We start from the raw sequence: 25,736 nt of genomic DNA, 5'->3' as shown, positions 1-25,736 counted from the left end.
GGCTGATTGAACATAAACCATTATCTCTATCTTGTTGGATTTTTTTTTTCTAAGGAGGCTCATCTGTATTTTTTGTCAAGGGTGGAATAAAAGGAGCTTAGATGAAAGTGATTTAAAAAAAAGACAGTAAGAAAGGTAAAGGGTTTGTAAGGCAATGGAGTGAAGACAAATGAGGAGCCAGACAGACAGGGAAGAAAATGTGAAAGGAGGCAGGGAGTGTTGAATAAGGTGCTGTGAGTGCCAAGTTCACTGAATGTGCCCAGGACAGAGGGTGATTCCACTCAGCTGGGGAGACACTCACACAAACACAAACACGCACAGTCATTACTATGAGTCGTGCAGCCCAAAGGGAAAAGAGAAAAGGGTAAGAACAGAGACAGACATCTTAAGGAGAGGGCAGGATTTTCCAGGCTTAGGGTTCAGATGGGGTAATTTCACCATTTACCCAATAGACTCTAAAATACAGCAGCCCCTCAATAAATCCTGTCTCCATAAAACCTCTGTTTTATAAAGATGCTGACAAGTAACCCAGATGATGTAGTTTGTGCTGATGAGGAATTTTAATTCAAAGAATTGATTGATTTCAAAGAAAAAAGTATCAGATGCAACCTGTAGGCAAGTGTACAAGACACCAACTGAACTTGCCCTTCACATATTAATTAAATTCACAGATTTAAACAGTGCAGTGAAAAAGTATTCGGCCCTTCCATATTTGTTACACTTAAATGTTTCAGATCATCCCAAAAAAATTATATTACATGACGATAACCTGAGTAAATACAAAAATGTGTTTTTTAAATGATGATTTCATTAATTAATGGGATAAAGCTATCCAAGTCTACCTGGCCCTGTTGCCCCACTTGTTAAATCATGAGTCGATTATGATAAATCACATTTTTTGGAAAGCCAAATTCTACTAAATTCCTATTTACTCCAAGAGCACATTGACGACTCATCCAGGAGGTTACAAAAGAACCCAGAAAAGCATCTAAGGAACTGCAAGTCTCACTTGCCTCAGTTAAGGTCAGAGTTCATGATTTAACAATAAGAAAATGGGTAAAAATGGCATCCATGGGAGAGCTTCAAGGAGAAAACTAATGATGCCCAAAAAGAACACAGAGGCTCACATCTGCCTAAAAAAACATCTTGATGAGACTTTTGGAAAAATATTCTGTGAACAGACAAGACAAAAATGTAACCTTTTGGAACGTCCGAGTCCTCTTAAATTTCATAAAAAGAAATACAGTTTTGGTTTTGTGATGGTCTGGGGCTGCTTTGATGCTTCAGGAACTAATGGAGACATGAACTCTGCTCTCTACCTGAAAATCCTGATGGAGAATGGCCAGTTCATGAAGCTCCAGCTCACTTGGGTTATGCAGATGATCTGAAACACACCAGCAAATCTGCTGAATGGTTCAAACATAAACAAATTTAAGGTTTTGGACTGGCTTGGTCAAAATCCATATTTAAATCCAATTGAGGTGCTGTGGCATGACCTTAAATAGGCTGTTCATGCTGGTAAATCCTCTAATGTGGCTAAATTAAAAAAAATCTCCAAAGAAATGTTGACCAAAGTTCCTCCACAGCAATTGTATTGTAATTGTAAAAATGTATTCACAGTTATAACAAACACTTTACTGCGGTTCTTGCTGTCAAGGATTACACATCCAGTTAGTAGGTTTTGGGGGTAACTACGTTTTCACATAGGGTCAGGTAGGTTTGGATAGCTTTTTTCCTCAATAAATGAAATTTAAAAATTGCATTCTGTATTTACTCAGGATATCTTTGTCTATTTTTTCTTTGATGATCTAGAGGGGCAGCTCAAAAGGGATGAACTTCAGTGCCCTGAAAGGGGGACAAATACTTTTGGGTTTTTTTTTTCATCTCTAGTGCTGGCTTACAATTGCACAACCAGTGATAAGGTAAAAATAAACTTTTATACCTGTGATCATACTGTTGATCATACAGGTATAAAAGTTTAATTTCCTTTATATGTAAATATAAAGGAAACTATATTAGATTTTTGTGTCTCTATAAAATCAGCAGTAAATTATGTCCTACCTGAAATTTAAACCTATCAGAAGTGCCAAAACAGAGAATTATCTTTTTGTATTACTCAGTATTATTTAAGTGATCCGTGAACAATATGTAAAAAAAAAAAATGAATATCTCTCACGTACAACACGCATCAAGTATTTTTTAAAATTGAGTAACACTAGGATAAAATGTCCACTATAATGTCCAAAAGCACAAAGGAGTGTCCTCCGATTCTCAACATTTAGATTAACAGATTATGCACAACAACACAGTCTGAACTTCTAAATACATTACACATCCAAGAGCTGTTACAAACATAAGCATCGTGGGTGGGTTATAAGTTTTATGTGATGCAATAAAGTATTATAATATTGAATATCACTATCTTGGCATCGCACAAACACTGCTGTGAAAAATTACCACCTCATTCCATTTCTGCCATAGTTGGACCGACCGCTCTTTGCACACAAATTCACATGCACACGTCCTCAAAAGAAATACAGAGCTCACACTCGTATTACATTAAATCTCCGAATTATGGGTTACCAATTTCTAGTAAATGTACTGCGTGCCCTTTTCTCTGCTAAGCTGGATGTCTTGATGGAGTGTGTTTCCAAGTCCAAACCACACTACGGGACGCTCCTAACCCAGCGGGATGATCTGAAAAAATAAATACTGCCATAATTACAGAAGAGAGAGACATGGGCCATGTCTGACATGACAAATCCCAGATGGATATCTCCGAATGACCCTGCATGTGTGTGCGTATGATGGGCATGTTTGTGTATAGGTTTGGACCTTTTGGGGGGTTTTTTTGTATTTCAGTGGAAACACGACCTGTGTTTAACGTCTACATGGGCCCCTACTCTTACCCTACCCTACCGTGCTGTGTTTGATTGACAGAGGATGAGTGAAACAATGCACAGGTGAAGAACAAGAGATCACAGAGAACACAGGAAAAAACAGGAGTTTAAAAAAGCACACAAGAGACATAAAGAGGGATGGAAACCAAGAAGAAGACAAGACAGAAAGAAAGAGACATGGAGAGAAATCTCTGGATGTGATTTGGGGAAGCTTAGAGTAAATATTTATTTCCCATCCTTGGGCCTGTCAGTGGTAACGTGATGTCTTCCAACACACACTGCTGCTATTCAAAGACGCCTGTCCCCCCCCCCTTGTGTTTATGGTGGCATGACTTGCACTGTGGCATACTGCTACACAATACAAACACAAAATGAGATACTTACACTGTGGGCGTGCGAATACACAGTCACAGCCACACACATTTACGCACACATATGGGCACGCACAAACAGACAAATACACGTGTCTCGTAAAAGCATTCCTTTGTTGAAGGACAGATTACCAGCTCAGCTTTATCCCTGGTTGTTTTGCACTTTTCCTCTTTTTTGTGTGTATGTCTGTGTGCGTGTTAGTGCACGTGTGCGTGCATTAGTTAATGCATGTGCGTCTACATAACACGCCAAATTCGAGATATCTTGCTCCATCTCTCTATTGCACTCACACACACAAACGTACACATCATTTGTGCTTTGGTGACGTCTCCATCTTTGGCAGGAATCAGTGCAGAATACATTTGACAGTGTTCAAATAAAGTCGATGAGAGAAGCGAAAAGAATCGAGATCGCTTTTGCCCAGGGAAAATAATGAGGATACATCTTCTTCGAAATATTTTATTGAGTAATTTCCAGTCGACCCGGCTAAACTTTCCCTTTCACTGTTTAAAATGCTCTCAGTGTGTTTCTCACTCTTGCCGAGTTGTGAAATCCTGTCCGGGAAGCATGTTCGAATCCCCGTCTCAGGAGGCCTTTTTCCCAGAGAAAGCCAGCTCTCATCTCTGGTGCAACGCAGACTGATTGGATGGGCCAGTCGGTGAGGCTGCGGGCACGCTGTCCCTCTGCACACCCCTTTCTGGTCATCCTTCTCCCCTCATTTTTTTCCCTCCCATATGCCGAAATAGTCCTCCTAACGAGTGTTGGCCCATCCCTGTTCCCAGCTATAAAAACAGGCCCCGGTGGCCGAAGATGCTTAGAGAATGTGGTTATTATTGCACATACACACACACACACACAGGGGCCCCTCTCCAGTAGTTTGGTAAATGATGCCCCAAACTTAGCTCGAAACAGGAATGAGTCCAAGGTTTCTTCTCATCATCATCATCATCATCATCATCATCATTCCTCAGCAGGCCCATGACTCAGCCCAAGTCACATTATTTGTTCCAGAGAAAACATAATTTTTTTTTTTTTCTGTCAAGCTTTTTCTCTGTGTCTCTCTGTTTTCGCTCTTACTAACTTGCGCTGTTTTTCTTTCTTTTCATATCATCCCATGTCTTTATCTCTTTTGCTCCCACTGTAAATCGCTTCCCATATCTTCCTTTTTCCCGCTTTCTCCCTCCGTCTGTGTCTTGCTTTTCCTACTCGATACACATTTTCTGTCCACTTTTTTCCCCTCCCTTTCCATGGGCAGACTGTTCTTTAAGAAGCAGGCCAAAGTAATTCAAACAACATGGGTCTAATTTGCTATGACATGTTTCATTTCTGACCTCACTTCAGATAACCATCTTGCTCTCTCCCTTTCTTTCTGCACTTCTCCTTCTCTCTCTCACATTAAGCGATACGCTTTGGATGAGCCTGGCCTAGTCTTGGAGGGTTCCCCTAACCATGTGCTCATACTAACGGTTTTGTGGGTACTCAATAAGACCAAAATGTTTGCTTTTGCTTTGTAGGTCATTTAAACAAATGTATTCCTCTGAAGCCAAAAGTTGTTGGAGGCTCCATAAGCCATCTGTCAAGTTTTTTTTTTTTTTTTATCTGGATTGAAGAGGTTTTTAGTGATTGTGTTTTTGGAGGGACTTGTTTTTTATAAGTTCATAGAGGACGACTACTGCACAGTGTAAACGCCATACCACAGGACATGATGTTTTACCCAGGCGGACTCAACAGTGAAATTTGAATTATTGGCAACTCTGGGACTGGGAGGTGGTTGAGTGGGGATGGCAGGAAATGACTGAACAGTTCAATTTGGGTACTGGGGTAAGTTTGAGTGAAAAAAACTTTATAGGCACAGCACACTCTGCTGCCAACCCCAAAAGCCACAAATATGAGCGTGTTCCCTGAGAAGTCGGCCATGTGAAAACAAAAGTGCCTAGCAGTGGGCAGTGAAGAGAGGCTGAGGGAAGAGAGGAGAGGCAGGGAACTGTCAAAGTTTAATTTGGGTGAGAGGTCAACCCAAAGCCAAATCCAGAAGACGCTTACCAAAGATATGTCTTTCTACTGCCCATTGGAGGCCTTGATCATAATTTCCTTTTTCTGTGTCACTCAAAGGTTTACAGTCATGAGAGGTCAAATTAGCTGTCACAAACACCATTTACCCAACCACAAGAAAAAAGAATAATGTTTTTTTTAAACAAATACATTTAATTGAATTGTGTGTGCAAAAAAAAAAAACAGACAAAACTGAATATTTGTAAATATATATATGGCCTGCTCAACAATACACTGTAAAAGTTATTGTGTTCCTGCCTGAAATTTTCCACATGGGCCAACTTTTACGACTCAGCTGTGGAACGGAACAATTCGTGGATTTTAAAGCCATCGCAACACAGATCATAAATATGCCAACTTGTATGATACAGCTATTGTAGAACAGGCTGATGACAGCTGTCACACAAAGAATAAAACAAGCTGGATTATTCTGCTAAAAATATTGTGCGCTGGGCATCACTGTGTGATAACACAACATTACATTGGTACTCTGGTTAGAAAAGTCTCCTGTGGTCTGACTCCAACAAAAACCAAAGCCCATCATCATCCATGTATCCTGCAGAGCTGGAATTCTCTCTGCTTTTCCTTTGTCAGCAGCTCATTGCAAGCCTCACGTGTCATTGAGAGAGATAAAATGTTTACGTAACAACATCTGAGAGAGCAGCAAATGGTAACTCATTAGTGATTAGGCGTGCATTTTTCCATAAAATGTCTAGGAAATACTAAGGCATGTACTGGCAAGATCATGGAGACATCTATTTTCTTTGACCAATTTATTCCCATCCAGCAATAAAAACGGTTAGTAACCCTTGAAAGACACCACTCCTCATACCTGGTTATAGCCCATGCAAAGCTGCCAACTAATGCCTTTAGCTGCTTCTGCAGCGGCACTGCCCTATCTCCTCCCTCATGTGCACCAACAAGTGAAGTGAGTGTGTAAATGTTTGTGGTTTTCTGCCGGAGGAGGCGCTTTGTGCACGTGTTCGCTTACCCTATGTATGTACGCATGAATACATTTGCATAGCACAGGCCATAAGAAAGACTTCATTCACAGCTTCTCTGAAGTTAGCCAGAGGCTCACCTCAAGATGTTCACACTCCAGAGCTGCCAGCTGTAAACAGACTCAACTCTGTCTCTCTGAATTCTCCCTCACTTTCACTTTTTTTTTTTGCTTTCATGTTAAAATGGGGCTTTGTTTTTTTCTTTTTCTTCTTCTTCTTCTTTAATGAAGTTTACTTGTTCTGTGGTATTTTTTAAACAGCTGCAGGTAATAGCGAGAGAGGCTCCAAGTAACAAGGCTCACTGCTCATACACAGTACAATCTGTTTCCATTACTAACTAATCTGATCCCTTTTCTGTCGATATAAAATTTCTGTCGTGACCATTTTTTTCAACTATTTTTGTACAAAAGAAAAAGGGGAAAAAGAGGTGACTGAGAATATACCTATTAGAACAAATTAAAGGTCTCTTTAATTAATTTGCTTCCACTTCATAACATTTTCTCTGTAGCCTAGCACTGAACCAATGATCCCTCGCTGACCAGCACTTCCTGTGATGGCAGAAAACCAGTAGAGTCAATTTGATTAGTCGCCACTCAATACGGCCTCAGGTAATGAGGTATGTCTGGAAGTAGGTGCAGAGGGGGAAGATAAGGGGCATAGGGTATTGGAGTCGGGGGGTTTCCTGGGGTTTGGCATGTGGCGGGGCAAGGGACCCTTCAAACTTCAAAGATCTCAGATTGGACACAAAACACACATTACAAGGAGGAGGAGGAGGAGGGACCACACAAATTTAATTTTCCTAAAAAGGGGAAATGGAGACAATGAGGATCTGGAGGTAAACTATTTGTGACCCCACGTTTACCTGGTTACCCCCACCTCTATACTCCTCATCTTTTCCTCCCTCCCTCGCTCTATTCCAGATCTGATTAAGCCACAGTGGAAGGGAGCCTCCACTCGTTAAGGAACCCTGTCATGACAAAGAGAAACACAAAGCATGACCGGCCTTCAATTGGAAACGGATCCCCAGTGAAGGGGCAAAAAGGGAGGGAGCCAGAGGAAGAGAAAGCAGAAGAGAGATGGAGATAATTGAATCAAGGCTGCGGGAGAAGAAAGATAAATCTCATTATTGATACTCCAGTTAGGCAGAAAGACTGCAAGAGCTTTTAAGTCAACTCAAACGCCCGTACAACCTATCCTACGGTGCATTCTACAAAATGTTTATTCTACAGTGCACAAACTTAGTCTCTAATTACACTTTAAAAAATCCAATCACAGTTGATGGAAAACAAAACTAAAAGAAGGAAGATTATGGAAGATTATGTTTGTTTTTTTCCTGAAACAGGTATGCTCTCCAGAACAAATACAGAACAAATGTGTCATTTTTTCAGCTTTCCAACTGGCTAATCTGTTGTGGTTTCATGTTGTTATTTCAATGTTCCTCTCCGCAGAAATGCCAGCTAAAACAATTGTTGTCTTGGTAACTGTGTTCAAACCGAGGCTCTGGATCAGTCGCTCTCCGTCACTCACTGGCTTAGGTGAACAGCTGAGCTCCTTTCCCTTTCAGCACTTTCAGGAAAGAAACTAGCCATTTATCGTGTTTGTGCATGTGCGTGCACATGTGCTTGAGTCTCTGTGAGTGTGCTAAATGTATTTCTGACAGAGGAAACGTCTTACAAATCTGTAAATTATCCTGATGACAGTTTATACTCTGCAGTGGTCACCTTTGCCACAATGATGAGCTCATAAGAATGAACACACACACATGACAGCAATCTGATTAGATCACTCCTTAGAGAGAAGCTGGGAAAGCAAAATGTACTTTTCTCCTTACAAAGCCACACATGTAGTGTCAGAGGTAGAACTCAAGGAATATTGGACTTGATCATTAAAGAGACTCACTGAGTCCATGCTGTCTTGGCCAGTGCAACTGCCCCGCCGCCCACCCCCTTCCTAACTGTCCAGCAAAAAGCCTCCATTTGCAAGTTACGAAGTCTGAGCACAAAGAAAAAGAATGTCAGACGTTGCCAGATAAGTATCAGTTTTTCATTTTTCCCTGCAGAACATGGCCTTTGCTATAAAAACTAAGAGGTAACTGTTAAATCTGAATTTACTTGCTGTTCTTTTACAGAGATATTTGTAAGTGCAAAATAATCCAGGAAGCTATTTTCTTTGGCAACAGAATCTGACCAGACTGTCTGTAGAAGCTGCACTGCAATCTAGAGGATGGTGTGAATGAATGCGGTCAATAATAAATGAGTAGGACCGTAAGGACGACTAGCTACGAGGAAACTCAAGAGCCAGGTAAGCCAGGGGAACTGTCTCCATCGCCTCTTCTCTTCTGTCTCTTGCTCTCTCTGTGCTCGATAATTTTACCTTTCACACAGGGTCTATACAACTGGCATGTAGGCAACTGAGAAAATGCAGCATATATTTGACCAGGCATGCACACGCGGACAAACAAACACACAGAAAGAGGAGAGTGAGCCAGCAGCCGTTTGAAGCATTCTGACGTGTAAATAAACACAGAAGAGCTTTCTAGCCAAACAAAACCAATTTTTAAAGCTCTACAAACACCATTGGACCAATCGAGACACTGGCCTTTCTTTTCTTTAGAGGAACCGCTCAATTAATATGTCACCACAAGTCATGACCACGAGACCCTGCTAAAATAAGCGAGCCACTTCAGCCCTTGCCTCTGGAGAGAAACTAGAGAGAGACATAAATTGCTCTCCTTAAAGTAAAGGAGTCATCCAAAAAAAACCAATAAGCTGTGAGTGGGCACCTGCGGCACTGGAAATAAATACTTTTTTTTTTTTTTTTTGCTGAAACCTTGCATCCACCCTTGTTGTTTTATGAACAACCCATGGAAACAATATATATTTACTCATTTCCACAGGTATTTCCTACCCTCTGTGCAGCCTTCGCTTTATGAAATCCTTTTTATAAATGAAGTTTAGCATTCAAACACACAAAAACACTGATAACTTTTAACTGAGTGTGTAGGCTCTGTAGGTAAATCACAACTATTCTAAGCATGATAATTTTGGATTTTACCCCTATATTTATAAAGCCTGAAAAATTACAACAATTTAAAAAAATATATTTTAATTACAAAAAAAGGCATAGACATTTTTTCTGGGTATTTCTTCTGGTCAGGAATGCTAATCAATTAAGCTACACCCACAAACTGAGCAGAAAAATAACTAACATTAAAAGTATTTGCCCAAAGACATACTTGTAAATTATCTTTAATTATTATTTGGTCAAAATACTTGGAAAAACTAATGTGCAATAAACATTTCAATTGCTCAAGCCCATATTTTTTATTTTTTTTAATTTGTTGGGGGTTTTTTTTTTCAGATGGCTAAGAAACAGGACTCACGGATTTTGTAATTGTAGGTACTGAAAAAGGAGAAGAGATACCATGTTGGCTTCCCTCTACGCATCCTTGCATTGTTCTCCCGCTACACCTGACACTGCCTCTCAGACCTGCTGTGTGTGTCCGTGTGTGATGTGATCTTGAACACAATGAAGGTATGAAGAGCGGAGGAAGTGATCAAAGTGTCAACCAGAACCTCTGATACTAAAAACCCGTAGTGCCCCCTGCTCGGAAACGTTATCTACACAGGTACGTAATTTAGATACCCCACTGGAGTACTAGAAGGCTTTGATGTTAGTTTAATGGAGGATTAAAGTTTAAGTCACACCACTGCTGCTTTACTTTCAGCCAGTAATGATGACAGTAGTTTTTGATGCAGGGTGCTGTGCTTCTGAAAATAAACAGAAAAAGACTCAAATATGTTGCAGTCTAAACTTTGACCCAGAAAGAGTTCAAACAATAGAATTCAATTTGTCAGAGTTAAGACTTTAAAAGGTGCAATTTGGATGTTCAAAGTTTAATGAGCCTCTCTGCTGTGGAAATGACCTGCAAACATTTCAACAATTTAAAAGAGACTTTGAAATTAAAATTCTTTGCCTCCGATATTACAGATGGGAAAGCTGTAGAAAAACTGTGCAACTGCTCCCTGTAATTTTATGTAAATTCAAACCCCCACATTAACTCTTGGAATCACTTATTTTGTATATTTTGTAACATTTTTTAAATGCTCAAAAATTACCAAAATCTTACAAACGAAAAACCAATTGTTTAAATTTTCTAAAATTTTCAGCAAAAAGGAAAAAAAACAAGGAGGGAAAAAAGTGGAGATTAAAGATGGATTCCACTGATTGCATCTCGTCGTTGTGCTATTGGTTTCAAAGGTTCGGCTGAAAGTGAAAGACACGGTTAAGAGGATGACGACCACTGTCCTGTGCATGTGCACGCGTGTGTCTCGGGGTAGACCCAGATGGCAGGCGGGCAAAAAAAGGTGGGCAAAGCGGACAGGAAGCTGTAAAGGAGAGTTCTGGTTACAAAGATCAGACGGCAGGACAAACTACGCTCAAAGCTACTGCCGCTGCGGTTCTAAAGGTGTAGGTTACACTCCCGGACACAAAGGACTTACAAATACACACACACAAACTCCCAGCTCCCCAAAGGGTTGTGCTGGTGTGTGTTTGCAACTGCTAGTATCTAATTAACATGAAATAGCAAATGTCCACATATTGTACATGCATGAGCATTTAGCCACACACATATCCTCCAAGCCCCCTCAGCTAAGTAGATCCACTTAAAAGGGCTCCTATCAATTGTCAGCAGCCACGTTTAGTTGTTTAGGCCCATTTTCTCCACTGATGAGGACCAGACCATGGAAGAAGTAGCCACCTATTAGCCTCATGTTGCTTCTAACTCTGACCCAATAAAATGCCATTCTTGCTGCCATGGAGAGTTCACCTATCTTACCTCGCAGAGAGAAGGAGAGACATGAGAAAAACAACTAAGCAGTGGTACATTGGACAGGGAAAGAAAGCAGTAGTAAGAGAGTGAGGCACTTGCAAATAAAGATGTAACAGTGTCAAAGGAAAAGGGAAGCGTGTGGGCCTGCTGCTAATTTCCCGCCCTGAGTGCAGTAATCTGAGGGGAAGATTAAGGTGAAGGAGTTATTCTTGACTATTTTATTAAGAGGTGCTTTAGGCGCTGGAAGAAGGGGCTTTAGTGCTCCTCCAGCAGCGTGCCATACAATACAAGACAAACATTTGCTGTTATTTCACCAAAGTACTCTCAGATGTGCTGGGTCGGGTCCTTGCCTTTTGCTGTGGAGGAACTTGGCATCAAAGTTACCTACAATTCTTTAAAAGCAACAACAAATAAAACAAGAACAACGCCAAAAATCCCTTCTGTGAGGTGGGTCATGCCCCGAAAAAACTGTCCAGCTAATGAATTCTAAGCTGTTAAAAGAAGGGATGGAAACCATGACACCTAACGTCAATTTAAAATGTTACCTTATATCAAAGAAAATGGTGCAAACATGTGGATCTGAAAGCCGCCATTAATGTGTTCACCTCATTGATTGATCATATTTTCCTTTCTTTCTAAAGACTAACAAAAATGGGTTATCTAGCAGAAATGTGTGAAATAATAGAGATTTAACTTCGTGTCCCAGTCTTTAGAGAAAAATTTGAATTTTTTACGTCATTAAAAACAAAACGCTGCAGTATATAAATATTCAAATGAAGCTAAGGCTGGCAAGAGGCCAGTAGAAGCCTCACCCACCTGCCTCTTTTGTTTGCTTTGTCATTGCTTAACCATTCTTAAGCCCTTACTGCTCTTCGGTGCTGTTGAAAAACAAGATGCCTCTGTCAGTTATGCGCATGTGTGCCTGCGGTCATCGAAGTGAACTTTTACTGCATTCAGGAAAATGAAGAGAAACTGATTTGCAAAGCCAATTGAAACAGCACAGAAATAACAGTAACAACCCGTGGAATCCACCCCCAAACGTAACCAACATGCAGGTCCTTGAGTGCAAACATTTGTTTGGAACAACATCTTCCTAATTAAAACTGCTTAATTGGCATGTCTGGAAACCTCAAGAACTCTGAGTCGAACGGTCAGCGTGGACAGACAAAAACCGCAGAAGTGGCCGTTTCAACCACTCATAAAACACAATTCAGAAACCGGATCTTCCTCTTTCCTTTTCTGTTTTCGAAAAAGAGGATGTGGCTAGACTTGATGAGGAGAGAGGCGGAAATTGAGGGAGACATAAGGCTTGGGAAGCCTCTCCTTAAACCAAACTTAGAAATTCTAATTATGTCATTTCAGACTTTAAAGATAGTCTGCCTGATTAAAATTTTGAGGCCACCGTTTTGTCAATCAGTGTCAACACAGAGTATCGCTAGTACCAAAGCCCTAATAAAACCTTTTGTGTCCCAAGATTAATGCTCTTCTACATCAGTTACAATACATGCACACCCTATTAACAAAAAAAAATTCTGGCATGCATCAAAGATTACAAACTGAAAGTGAATCCAACTGTGGAATTTCCTTTAAATGCAAGGATTATCCACCATCCATCACCCAAAGTCCCAATGACTGCTTATTTGGTTACGACAGACCCGGAAGAGGCAGCCCAGTTCGTGGCATCACTTGAGTCCTGTAGGTGATGATGTGTGAACTCTTTAGGGAAGGGCAGCAACAGTAAGTTGCTTAGAAGGGCCAGACTAGAAAGCTGGTGATGTTTTAGAGCAGATGTAATTGCCAGCAAAAGAAAGTAGCACTAAATCTCTCATGAGTCGTAAAACTCTATAACTATAATAGCTGTTCATGTGACAAAGAAGGAATCAAAAATTCTCAATTCCAATCTTTGTTCACTTTTATGTGAACCAAATAAATGATTGAGCAATATTTTTTTCCCATCTTAGCTCAGTTTACAACCATCAGAAGCCAGCTGAAGTATTTCTTAAGCTAGCATGGGGCCTTACATCAAACTCAAACCCATGTAGCATTAAAGTTTGCAAGCTAAGCCCAGTTTTACAAACCAAAACCAAATTCTGCCACACAAGTGTAACTGGTCTGGGTGTGTGCAGCTCGCAGCACCACCCCTAGCTTCTGTGTGTGTCTTTTCTTTGTTGAATGGAGGGTTAAGTGTGTGTACGTGTGTGTGTGTGTGTGTGTGTGAGCACGTGTATTTCTTTACTGGAAAGAGTAAAAAAAAGTGCCGTAAGTATTTTGATCTCCTTCCTTTAAAGTCACATGTGATTGTGTGATATTCAACAATTCAGAATCAGGTTATTCAACTTTAAATGACAGCGCTCTTATCTCTGGACTGTGTCTATAGGTGAACCTTTTCCAGCATGGAGAATATGCAGCTAATATAGGCCGAGCACTTTGCCTTTGGGATACTGAGCATCACACAGACGCATGCTTGTAATAGAGCTATTTGTTTTCCTCAGAAAGCTGTCCAAACGCTCTCACTGGGATCACTCGACTGCACAAAGGCCAGCTATGAATTGGTCAAATCCATTGAGATTGGTCATTGATTAGGCCTATGGCTATAGGGGCACAAATATGCAACTAAATTAGATATTGGTGCTTGTGTGTGCGGACAGCTGTGAGCGAGTTAGTGTGCATGCGTGCATTGCTGTTGCACTGAAATCCACTTAACCTGCATCCGCTTCTGATGAAGTTTTATAAACCGTGAACCTCCAAATGAAATATCAATCTTAAACCTCTTCTTCTGAGCAAAAAAAAAACCCTTCACTTCAATAAGAGCATTATTAGTACAGTTTTTTATGTACAAGTACAAGTTCTCATCACAGCGAATCATGATCATGATTCACTGTGATCTAAGTAAGCCACTAGTTTTCCACCAGTCTTTCTTGAGTATGTTTTAATATAATAATATTAGTGTATAATAGTACACATACCCATCTCACAAAACATATAATGGACTATAGATAACTTTCTCCTGCCCCTTCTCATCTATTTCACTTCTTCCTGACATCCTCTTCAACATCTCCCTTTTCAACAAGAGCAGTTTGCCGGGGTCAGAAAGCAATTTAAAACCTCTATTAATGAGAGTCACTGAGAGAGAGAGAGAGAGAGAGAGAGAGAGAGAGAGAGAAGTGAGAGAAGAAGAAGTTAAAAGAAGGGAGAGAGAGATAGATGAGGTAGTGGGGCGGAGAGGAGAAGAGGATGAGGAAGGAGGGAGGGGGGTAGTCTGGGGTGTCAGCCATCAAAGCAGACCAGGAGAAAAGAAGGCCAGGTGCTGTTTGTGGGAATGTGCCGTCCATGGTTCCAGGGACCAGGGAGCTAAGGAGGGGGAGGTGGGGGCACGGTGGTAATTAGCCAAGCCTGGAGGAGAGAGAAGGCCCTTGAGGGCCCGCGGGGATAGCCCCTCCGAGAGGATACCATTTGCACTTCTACAGGAGCCGCCAGCCCCAGGGCCACAAAGAAGGGGAAAAGGGGAACTATGGCATCCTTTATCAGGCCGGACAAAGACGCCGCATCTTTTCAAAGGGGACCGGAGAGAGAGAGAAACTCCAGTGTTCCAAAGAAGGAGGGGAGAAATAGGAAAAGAGAAGAAAAGAAAGAATCTTAGGACCGGTCAGGAGAGAGACAGAGGGAGAGATGCCAGTGTGTGGGTTGCAAAGCGAGACAGGAGGTTACGGTCATACCGTGACCCAGTCGCTCCTCTGAGACATCAGAAATTCACTAATGTCCCACACACGCTTAGATAACACACAGGCACAAGTATATTCCCAGCGCATGGCAACAAAAAACAAAACAAAAATGGCATCACATTGTTTGTAAACGCTATCATATTCCAACTCAGCTAACATCACTTTCAAGATGTGAATTAATATCCTTAACCAAAACAACACTTTGTCTCAAAAGAGGCAAGTCAGCTTGCTCTCTCGCTTCTTCTCATGGCAGCTAAGTAGAGGCAGTGGATAAGGAGCCAAAACGGCCACCCTACCTCTGACATTATCTGGGAATCTTAAGAGTTTTGCCCTCTTGTAGAGCGACGGAAAGTGAAGGTCACTGACATTACTTTTACCTATTACCTTTGGAGAAGGGCTTCACAAGGGGGTGAATAGTAGCCATTGAAGCTATGAGGTTTTGTGCTCCCTGTTTGAGAGCAGCCTGACAGCCTTAGCTGAATAGGGGCCAGGGGTCAGACAGGTCATGTGATAAGGCATTTCAGACCTGCATGTAGGGCCCCAGACTGAAGAGGCCTGAAAAATCTCAAGACCCCCCCCCCCCTCTCTTCACTGTGTCTCTTCTCCTCCTTTCTTTCCCCTTTCCTCTCTGTCCCCTCTCTCTCGCTCCCTTGCTCTCTCTGGACACAAAATGCCATTTGTTGTCCGTCAGTCAGTAGCGCAGAGCCCGGGTCGGGCCCGGCGCTGAAAGCTCCATTCACACACCCTCTCACCCAGGGATGTTTTTGCAATTCAATATTTTCACACGCAGGCAGCTTCATCGTTACTTTGGAACCGTACACTTGGCAGGATGAGGCTGGGGGCCTCTGGGACAGAGGGGCTGAGAGGTGGAGGAGAGGGGTCAGCACAGAGGAATCCTAGTGTCAGGAGGGGACGGGCCTACGCCAGCTAATGGGCCATCTTGAAATGTTTTAGTCAAGACCCCTCCAACACCTACGCACACACACAAACAAGTGTGCACTCACTCTACGAACGATAGCGCACACATTCCACCCTACTCATCGCTTCACAACCAATCTGACTCCAGGTTAACAAGGACGGCTCTTATTTCCTTCATCAAAATCTCTGCGCTAATATAGTCACACTATCCCACCAGGAAAAGATTTTTTTTTCCACTCACACCACACTGCATCTTTCTAGCCCACATCTCAAATACACAGGGCAGACCAAGCCATAACCAAAATACAATGGTTATATGTGTTTTTGGGAAAAGTGCACAACCACACTCAGAAAGCCCACCATGAGGGGTTTCATTTCATGTTTCAAGGCTCGCGCAAGAAACAGAAAATGGATCAAAAAACACAGAGAATTCGAGAACAAACGTAGGTGCCTCGTGTAAAGATGCCTGCTTTTCACCAAACCATTCCGTGAGATTTATTCCAATTTCACAACTGTAACACCAAAGGATTTGTTTAACATACAGAGTGGCTGAAGTAAATTGGGGTAGGGGGGGACTGCACTAATATATTTATCCCGCGCACCACACTCTACTTAATGAAATTAAACCACACCAATCGTGGCCCTTTGTCTCTGGGGAATTCAGTAATCAACATGCCACCAGTTTTCATTTTGTATGAAAATAAATGGCAGCTGGTGATATGGGCCTAATTGAGTTGCATCAGGGAGGAGCTGGGTGAGAAAAGAAACTTGCAGCAGCGATGTAGTGGAGCCAATTTTCATGGACAGGAGTGCTCGGGAGAGGTGGTCAAATAAGCAGAGGTATTCATCTGGGAACTGCTACCCAGCTTCCACTCTCTCCTCCTCTCCCTCCTCTTTGTTCTATCCATCATACTCACAGAGAAAGTTAGGAAAGTATGAAACAAATAGAGAATTGGTGAGCCCTATGTGCCAGAGCCTGGCAGGGTCACTGGATAATGACAGCTCAATTACTGTGAATCTCCGTGTACAACCCCCCCTCTCATAATACAATCCACACCCGCCCCACCCAGCATGACAAATTTGTCAAACGCACCAAAACGATGGGCCTGACAGTGTAATCGCTAACCGTCCCAACCGACATGAAAGAGGTCTTTATCTGGCCAAATCAAAGAACCTGATCTCTGAGAGAAAAAGGGTGGGGGGGCTGACCAGAGAGGAGAAATGTCCCGCTCGGCCCCCGCGAGACATGGAGATGTCTCTAATCCCCTTTAATGAGACACTGCTTGCCCATCTTTGTGGTAATGACGAACCACAGTGAGAAAGACAGCGAGGAGGAGGAGGGAGGGAGGGAGCGGGAGAGATAGAAGTGGAGATGAAGCCAAGGCTTTGAACTGGCGGTCTTATGAAAGGGGAAGCAAGCAGTGGGAGTTTAGAGCCACACTGCCTCTACACATCACTGTTTGTTTCCAAAGACAGGCAAACAGCCCAGGGGACAGAGCAGTTTGTCTGCTTATCATACCAGAACAGGATGAGCCATCATCAGCTGTGCTGGACTGGGACTTGAAATAGACAGCATGTGTTTGTGTGAGTACGTGTGAGTATGTGTGAGTATGTGTGAGTATGGAGGGACGAGCTACGATTCAGACAGAGAGAAGAAGAATACTGGAAAATGAAGTGTCACATTTCTTTGTGATCACTAAACGCATTTAAATGCTCATTTTTATGCTTGTTTTGCGTCACCTTGTCATTACATTGTACTGATGGCTGATGGTAGGTCACACCAATAGCTCATTTCAAGATCCTGAATATTAGTAGCAGTATTAGTTTTCATGCATTTGCAGTACATAGGTACACTCTATATCTATATATGGCAAATGGATCACACAATATACCAAAATATTGCTTTAAAATATGTTCTAGTACACTGCATTTGTATATACAGAAAAGGTATAGTGACTGTTTCTTTTTTGGAAATTTACCATTACAACTTCAGAATCCTTAATTTGGATCACAAAAAGGAGCCAATCATATGTTGTCTCATTACGATTAAAGATCTGGCAATATTGAAATAATATAGCACACATTGGAAACAGCTCTGCAGAGAGTATGGAGTAAATTAAAGTGAAAGCAACATAAAGGTCAGTTCATGAATGGATAAAAGGAAAGGAAATGTAGAATTGGACAGAAGTGAGTGGGAATGAGGGAGAAAGTGCGAGGGTTAATACCAAACAAATCAGGATTAGACCCAGATAAGACTAGTCACAATGTTGAGCAATCCCTGGGATATCACAGTGCAAGGGGGAATCATGAGGGCTGTTAGCGTGCACTAATTAGGGAGTCGACACATTTGCCCCCTTGTTTTGCAAACAACACACACTGTTTAGCAGTGGGTAGTACACAATCACACAAGACACTCATAGAGCTAATCATTTAGCGTTAATCAGAATCCTCTGAAGTAAAGATGGGATATTTCCAATGGGATGATTCCAGCAGTCGTGATGTATTTTTAGTCCTGAGAAGCTGGAATGGAAAACTCTAGACATGACCCACCAGTGGCTGGACATAATTTGATAAGCAACCACGGGTCAAGATATAATGCTCTTTACTTCAGGCCTTTTGTATTTTTTAACCTCATTTTCGCTAACACATATGACTCAGTTTTTTGTTTTTTTTTACCAAGATCCCTGCCCGCATCTGCAGGCTGAAAACAAAAAGCATAAGAAGAGACAAAAAAACAGGGGGTTGAAAAGAACAGGAAAAAGAAAAACATCAGCAATATATCTGAAACCCTCTCAGTCATGTCAGATTCCCCACTACAAAGCGATTTGGAGACTGTTGTTTTTCTAAACATGGCAGATGAGGTCACAGCGCAAGTGGAGAAACAGACATTTTTGCCAGCTGAATATGGTGAGGTAACCGTATCAATAAAATGAATGGGATTTGGAGCCATGTGCAAGAGCTTAATACAATGGTATTTGTATACCAACTCAAAATTTGACTTAGTCAGCAACGAAGCGGAAAAAGATGCACAGAGCTAAAATTTGTGTGAGTGTGTATAAGTGTGCGTGTGTGTGGGTCTCAGTGTGAGAGTGCCTGCGTGTGTCCAGGTGCCCACCCATCGCTGTGCCAGACTTGGCCAAGGTCAAAGCTCCAAACAGTGACAGGACCTCCAATAACTGTACAAAATGGTGCACACACTGATTCCCACACACTTGCACGCATTTAGTCAGCCAACAGTGCCGGCTCCTGCTGTTTGGATGACATTTACACTCAACCTTTCTAGTTTGTGATTGATTGGGGTTAAAGCATACCAATGCACAAAAAATCTGTCACCACTGAGGTGTGTGTGTGTGTAAGTGTGACCAGGCGGGATCCATCTGCATTATACCGTATGCATGGCTTCAGTGCGTGCTTGTGTATGTGTCACTGGAAAGCAGGGAACTAAGGCAAGTCAAATGTTTCAAAGCAAGCCTTCAGTGAAACCCAGTCAACAGCGAGGAGTCGCTGGGACTTCACTATTCTCCTAAAACTATACAAATAATTCTGCTAAAATGAAGCAGAACCCATTTATTCTCATTCTGAGAACCCAAACCAAATCAATGTCTTTGTTTCTGTCTCTTTTGTGCAGATTGAAATAATGCACTAGATAAGAAGGTATTTATTGGTCATATATAAAATTAAGCCAACACAACCTTTTCATTTGAAGTGATATCAAGATAGCTCAAAGGTAATGCAATAGGGAGTGTTGTAGTACGTGCTGGGGATCACTTGGTCAAATGATGGATGTGACATTGAAATGTTAGACTAGAAGTAAATTAAAAAAAAAAAAATGACAAAAGGGGCGAACAAGTAATTTCATCCTCATAATTGCTGAAAGACAGAAGGAGGCTTAATGTAATTTATTTGATTCACGTGTTATTATCCACTTTATTACTTTTTTTTTTTACATTTTATTGCAGTTGCCCTTGACCAGATTAGAGTCTCTGTTTTCCAATGAACACTTGGCCAAAACAGCAGCAGCAAATTCATAAGACTAACTGACTGAATAACAAGAAAAGGATTTCTCCTGAGACACTGTTTCACTCTATGTTCAGGAGGGAAAAGGAGGAACCAAAAACAGTCCAAGGAAGAAAAAAAACATAAAATACTGTATATAATAACTGATATATTTAAAGTTAGATAAATTGTTCTATTAAAAGCATTACAGCTGCAGTAAATCATAGCTTAAATCATCAGTTAATCATTTGTTTACTTATCACCTGTGTGTATTCCTGGCACAGGTGCGGGAGATCATATAAGTTTTCTTTCTAAGCTCAATGCAGACTTGCGGGAACGGTTACATAAAAACTATTTGCACCATAGGAATCAAATGGTGACCATATGTTACTACATGAGACTCAGGACTAGACACTGAATGGACCATAACCATGACCTTGTCCTAACTTTGACTAGAGCAACTTCCTCTGCAACAAATTAATATGTTACAAACATGCAAAAATCACAGATGAGTCACAGATAAATCTTTGTTGGCTTTTTAACTGTCAGTTGTAAAGCTACTCCTTTCAAAGAACATCATACAGTGTTTTCTGGTTGCACAGTTACATGTCAATACAAAAGCATTTTACTAAATGCATATGGACAAAAATGATCATAAAAGGAAATAAACATGGAAAACCAGTCAGAACAACCCTCCTCACGACATGCACAAATCTGCAATCTGCACATGTACACACTCAAAATGAGGAAATGACATCCAAATCCAAAACTTCTATAATCAAGTACTTATGTAGGAAATGTGGCCTCGCCAAGTGTGGACTGATGCAATTAGTCAGGCTACACAATTTTTCAATCATTCAGAAATTGACACAAATGGTCCTAAAATCAGTCCAAATGCTCAGATCAAAATCCCCGAAACCATATAAAATAAAATAAATTAAAAACTATATTGAAAACTTCACTTTAGAAATCACTGCAAAGCATGTCATCCTCATAACAAGGTGGTGAACAATATGTCTGTAAAAGAAAGAAAAAGAGCCTGTAGTATGCAGAAGTAGCAAAGTCTGCACATTTCGACGACAGCCAAACGGTGATGCCTGAATCGGTGCTGCAAAAATCATTCACATCATCACACATGAATGCAAATGGGCTCTATGGAACCACAAGAATCTCAAGTTTCCCTCCCTGTTTTAGTTATGCAAGGTCTGCAGCAATAAAGCAAAGATCTCACAGGTATTTTTATTTCACAATTTATCCAGCGTTACTGACATTCAGCATAAACAAATGTCTCTGTGGGTACTGTAAATGCACTGAAAGGAAATTGTCAGAATTCGGAACAGATAAAAATCTGTAATTCTTCTCAAACCATCAAAATAAGAGTTATTAACAATATTTGTTTGGGTGCATGTTGTCTGCACTAACTGACTGGTGCACTTCAAAATAAAAGCAACTAAAACTGAGATTTACAGTTTCATAAAAGTAACTCCCCACCCCCACCCCCACCCACCCAAAAAAAAAAAAGAAAGAAAGAAAGAAAGAAAGAAAAATCTTGCTACTGTGGATTTCCTCTGCATTTGATGATCCTATCATTTTTTTATGTCCAGGCTCTAATCTGTGAACATGAAGGAGTGCTATCTGACACATATTACCGCTGCATAGCAGTAACATACTGGGTCCCTGAACGTTTAGCCAGAAGTTCAACATAGCTACCATTGTTGGTTTTAAAGTGTTATGGGTTGGGTTTTATTACTTCTGTCAAAACATCAGAAGCTGTTGAGCCAGGCCAAGTTCATGACTGGGAGTCCATCTAATAAGAGGCCTTTAACACGAAGATCAATAGGATATCTTGCGATTAGTACATCATAGAAAGAGACAAAGACAGTCCGTGAGAGAGGAAAGCTGTCTGAAATTGTGCGCACCTTTCCAAACACAAAATCACAAAAGCAAGACTGTACAAAAAAAGAAATATATTTTCTGATTATGCAGAAGATTAAAATCGGTGTTGAAAATCGATAATCTGCGTGAATTCACTGACTTTCATTTCACCATATGTGATAAAGCACACGGTTCTTTTTTAATTACCTTTTTTAGCGCAGGAGAGGAAGAGAACAGCGCGTGCGTGCTTATGTATTGCTCCCACCTGTGTACTGAAAAAAACATACCTGAAAATAAATGTACGCCCACTCAACCGGAAGTCTTAATTGATCCAAAAAAAAAAAAACCCACACACAATTTAACGCTACATGTGGACCCCTAAGAATACCACAATAAAACCGCCGCAAGGTGTTAAACATTTCAAACACAATCAGCCTTCTGTAGCGCGCACGGACACACACAAACACACACATACTCAAGCATAACTTCATCGTGAGTAACGCCAAAAGTAATTATATTGTCACTTTGCGTCTTTATTCTCAGCTAGATTGGCTGTATTGATTTTTTTTTTTTAGTTTTTTAAGATAACAAGAGGCCAAGTCGCATATCAAATCCGTTCCGTTCGATAAAATGAGATGTGGCGTTAAGGCTCGAGTGTCTCCATGGAGTCATTCACTGGTTAAGAAAAAAGTTCAATTAAATTAAATGAAAAACAAAGCTTAGAATAGACTGTTTAATATTTTAAATAAAAAAAATAATAAATACAATAGACGTTGATCTCAAATTAAAAGTTGCACATTTTCAGCAAAATAATAAAAAAAATCAAAAAATCAGAGGAACAGAAAGTAAAACCATTTTTTCCTTAAAAAAAAAACAAAAACAAAAAAACACTCATTAACACTTTAATGTTGACGCAAAAGTATTATGTCAGCACACCAGAACTAATGCATAGCTAGTTAGTGCATAGTTAGAGATCAATGCCACTTTGCATTAAAGCGCTCACATAGTCGTGTTAGGTGAAAAGTTTCTAATATCGTGGTCTTTAATGTGCAGCCGGTGTCCGCGAGAACAATAACATAATAATATAAAAAATATTAATAACAATAATAAAACGATAAAGCAGCTGCTGCATAATAGCCGTGGGCCTACAGCCTACTGTACTCAGCTACAAAAGAGAATGTTTTACCCGAGCGTCAAAAAAGGGGGGAACGCACTCCCCCCGCGTCGCATTCAAAAGTTGTGGGCCTGCACGATTTGAATGTTAAGGAAGAACATGATATTTTTCATGCCTTCTGTCTGCTCTGTTTTTCCAACCACTGCAACACAACAGATTGGAGGCCTGTGAGCTGCAGAGGCTCCCAGTGCTCCGATCTGAGTGCTACAAAGCCAGGTATTTGTGTTCATTAGCACCCGGATCAACAGACTATCAAGGCTGTTTAGAGATCAAGACCAAGTGCAATTACTGGCAATAGGCTGGGTCCTCCACACGTTTAAGTATTTTCACAAAGCAGCCTAGTTTACGTTTTTTCCTTTAACCCATTTTCTTTGAAAAAAATAAAAAATAAAAACATTATGTATGTGTATTTCTTGCTTTGTTGTAAACTTGTACGGGAACTTTGTCCTCTCGTGTATGGCAAACGTGTGAAAGTGACACGATAACAACAAGAACACGACTGAAAAGTGGAGAGGGGGGAAATGTTAGTGTTTTTATTCTCGTTGTTTTTCCTTTGAAAGAAAGAGCGCTGAAACCCCCTCCCTGAAAATGAATTAAACAGCGCTAAAATAGAACAGATTTATTTGGGACGTGTCGAGTAAAGCTCTTTATTTAAAATAAATAAATAAATACATAAACATTTCATGTCTGTTTCAAATGCTTGGCACGGAGTATTTGGTCTGAAATGACTTTGTTGAATAGCCTTAATTGCGTCTAATGCGAGGTCGAGGTTCACGCTGAATAAAAAGGGAGGGAGGCAAAGTTACAAAGTTTTCTGAAAGGGCCTGGAAACACGCAAATAAAGCAGGTCCAACATACGACAGCATATTCCTAAAATAAAATATCCCCCCCATTATAATAAAACAACATACAAGCTAGAATGCAAGCTTTCACAAAACCACAGCTCAAGTCACTATGGTTTGGAAGAAAACAAACACCAAGGCAGAAACAAAATAAAATGACAACAGGCCCGCAATAGAAATCGCGATGTTGTGAAGCATTTGTCTTTCAAATGAATTGTGGATAAATAAAGCCGAGTGATCCACGCAGGGCTGTGGAAGCCAAAGTGCATTCATGCAAGAATAAAATCGGCGGTTTAAGTAAATGTAATTCATAAATCAACCCACCAACAACAAACAAATGTCAAACGATAAACATGGTCCATTTCCAACAACAAAGTGCTCATGTTCACACTCACACTAAAAAAAAAAAGAACCGAATACATGAATTTTCCGTGTGACGCGTCCAGCAGCCCACAAAAGTCGTCGTATGGGCGCTCTCAAGACACATTATTGATTGGCATTCCCTCGAGGAGGAAACAGCCTGCTGCTGCAGTCCAGTGGCCTTGGGTTTTGGGACGAAACAAATTAGCGGGAGAGCAATATCTGCTGAGGTTTGAGCAGGATCGAATTAAAGAAGAAGAAGAAAAGTCCTCATTAAAATATTGCTCTTTCCTTTCTAAAATCGCATCTCTGCGTCTCAGTTTGCAGGCAAATGAAAGAGTGCGCCCAGGCTCGCCGTGAGCTCTGCAGCGAGCAGCAGAGCAGTGCCACAGCGCCCACTATTTTAAAAGCAGGGAATATTATTTCACAAGACTTGAAACGGCTCTATGAAAAAAAAAGTTACTATCCATTTCGACAACTTTCTCGGTAGCTTCAGGAGAGGAATCTGCGCCTTCGCGGAAGCCCGCGACAACCGATAAAGAGCAAAAATACGAGATGAGGCTCAATTATGGGAGACAGTGTTTATCTATGCCTTTTATCGGAGTGTAATCAGCTAAAGCACCAGCGGCGTTTCTCATCACACATGAAAACTTTTCTTTTTCTTTTTTGTTGACACTGGAACCAGCGAAGCCAAGACCGCAACACGCAGGGAAACGAGACTGAGCGGCCGAAACGGGACATATTTACAGCGGAAAAGTTATTTTTGAACAAAGAGTAGTCATATCCTCTCTTAAGGATATGGCAAATGACAAGGACACAGTGGACATCTACGGAGCCGGGAGTTTGGAGCCGGTGGGTTAACGCGATAAGAATGGGGGAAAAATAAGACCTACTTTTGGCCAGTTTTCTCGCCCTCGCCTTGGATCTCATCTTGTCGGCTTGTAGATTCCTCTCGTCGTCCTCCGTGAGCCCAGAAGCAGCAACAACACTATCTTCATCTCACCAGCATTGTCAGTTGTGATACCTTCGCACATGCGCACAGGCCATTCAATCTGACACCCTCGCCGGGGCCAAAAAACTTTCCAATGTATTCATCATCATCACTTTTTTTTTTTGTCCTATCGTCTCCCCTTTAGATCACTTATCTCTTCCCCTCCTCCTCTTCCTCCTCCTCCTCCTGCTCTCTCTTCACCATCTCACCTTCCCACCCTCCCTCCCCCTTACCATCCCCTTACCCCCCCCCCCCCTTCTCACCCCTCCACCCGCCCCATTCAGCTCCTGCCAGCACCCTCTTGGATTTTTACCCCCTTTAACAGCGACTGCTTGGTTTTCTCCAGCACAGCGGTGAGCGCAGTGAGGTATGGTGGTGAGGTCAAGGTCGTATTGTAATACTGGAATTACATTTTTAAATATAATTTTATCATTATTACAGTATTTATAATTAACATAATATATTATTTTGTTGTTTTTGTTCCTGTTTATTTAAAAGAAAAATTGTGCTATAAAAAAATACTTTCCTTTCTTAATTTAAAGACTTACAGAAACTTTGTGTTTAGGCTGTTGCCGCTACTGATACCTCAGTATGTGTTGCTGGAGCTGCAGAGGTTATTTTTAACTTCATTAATTCACACGCACACGTAAACAGGTCCAAGGCTCGAGCTCGATTGTGGTTGCAACTTTACAAGCTTAC

General features: G+C 41.2%; 1 protein-coding gene across 6 annotated transcripts in view; it reads right to left on the bottom strand.

The window, feature by feature from the left end:
- The window catches only part of prdm16 (PR domain containing 16), a 172,438-nt gene extending 147,215 nt beyond the window's left edge, over window positions 1-25,223 (bottom strand). For 2 of the 6 annotated variants that reach the window (XM_040048164.1, XM_040048166.1), the window contains exon 1: window positions 24,940-25,222. In XM_040048164.1, the coding sequence (XP_039904098.1) occupies window positions 24,940-24,976 (37 nt within the window). In that variant the 5' untranslated portion in view covers window positions 24,977-25,222. Of the gene's footprint in view, window positions 1-24,939 lie in introns of all 6 variants that reach the window. The other 4 variants (XM_040048167.1, XM_040048168.1, XM_040048165.1 and 1 more) reach the window with 3 other exon arrangements.
- Between the last annotated feature and the right edge of the window lie 513 nt (window positions 25,224-25,736).

Source organism: Simochromis diagramma, unplaced genomic scaffold (assembly GCF_900408965.1).
Source record: "Simochromis diagramma unplaced genomic scaffold, fSimDia1.1 OVJJ01000387.1, whole genome shotgun sequence".
Classification (NCBI taxonomy): domain Eukaryota; kingdom Metazoa; phylum Chordata; class Actinopteri; order Cichliformes; family Cichlidae; genus Simochromis; species Simochromis diagramma.
The sequence above is the reverse complement of the archived record's forward strand: the minus strand, read 5'-3'. Positions and strand labels throughout refer to the sequence as shown.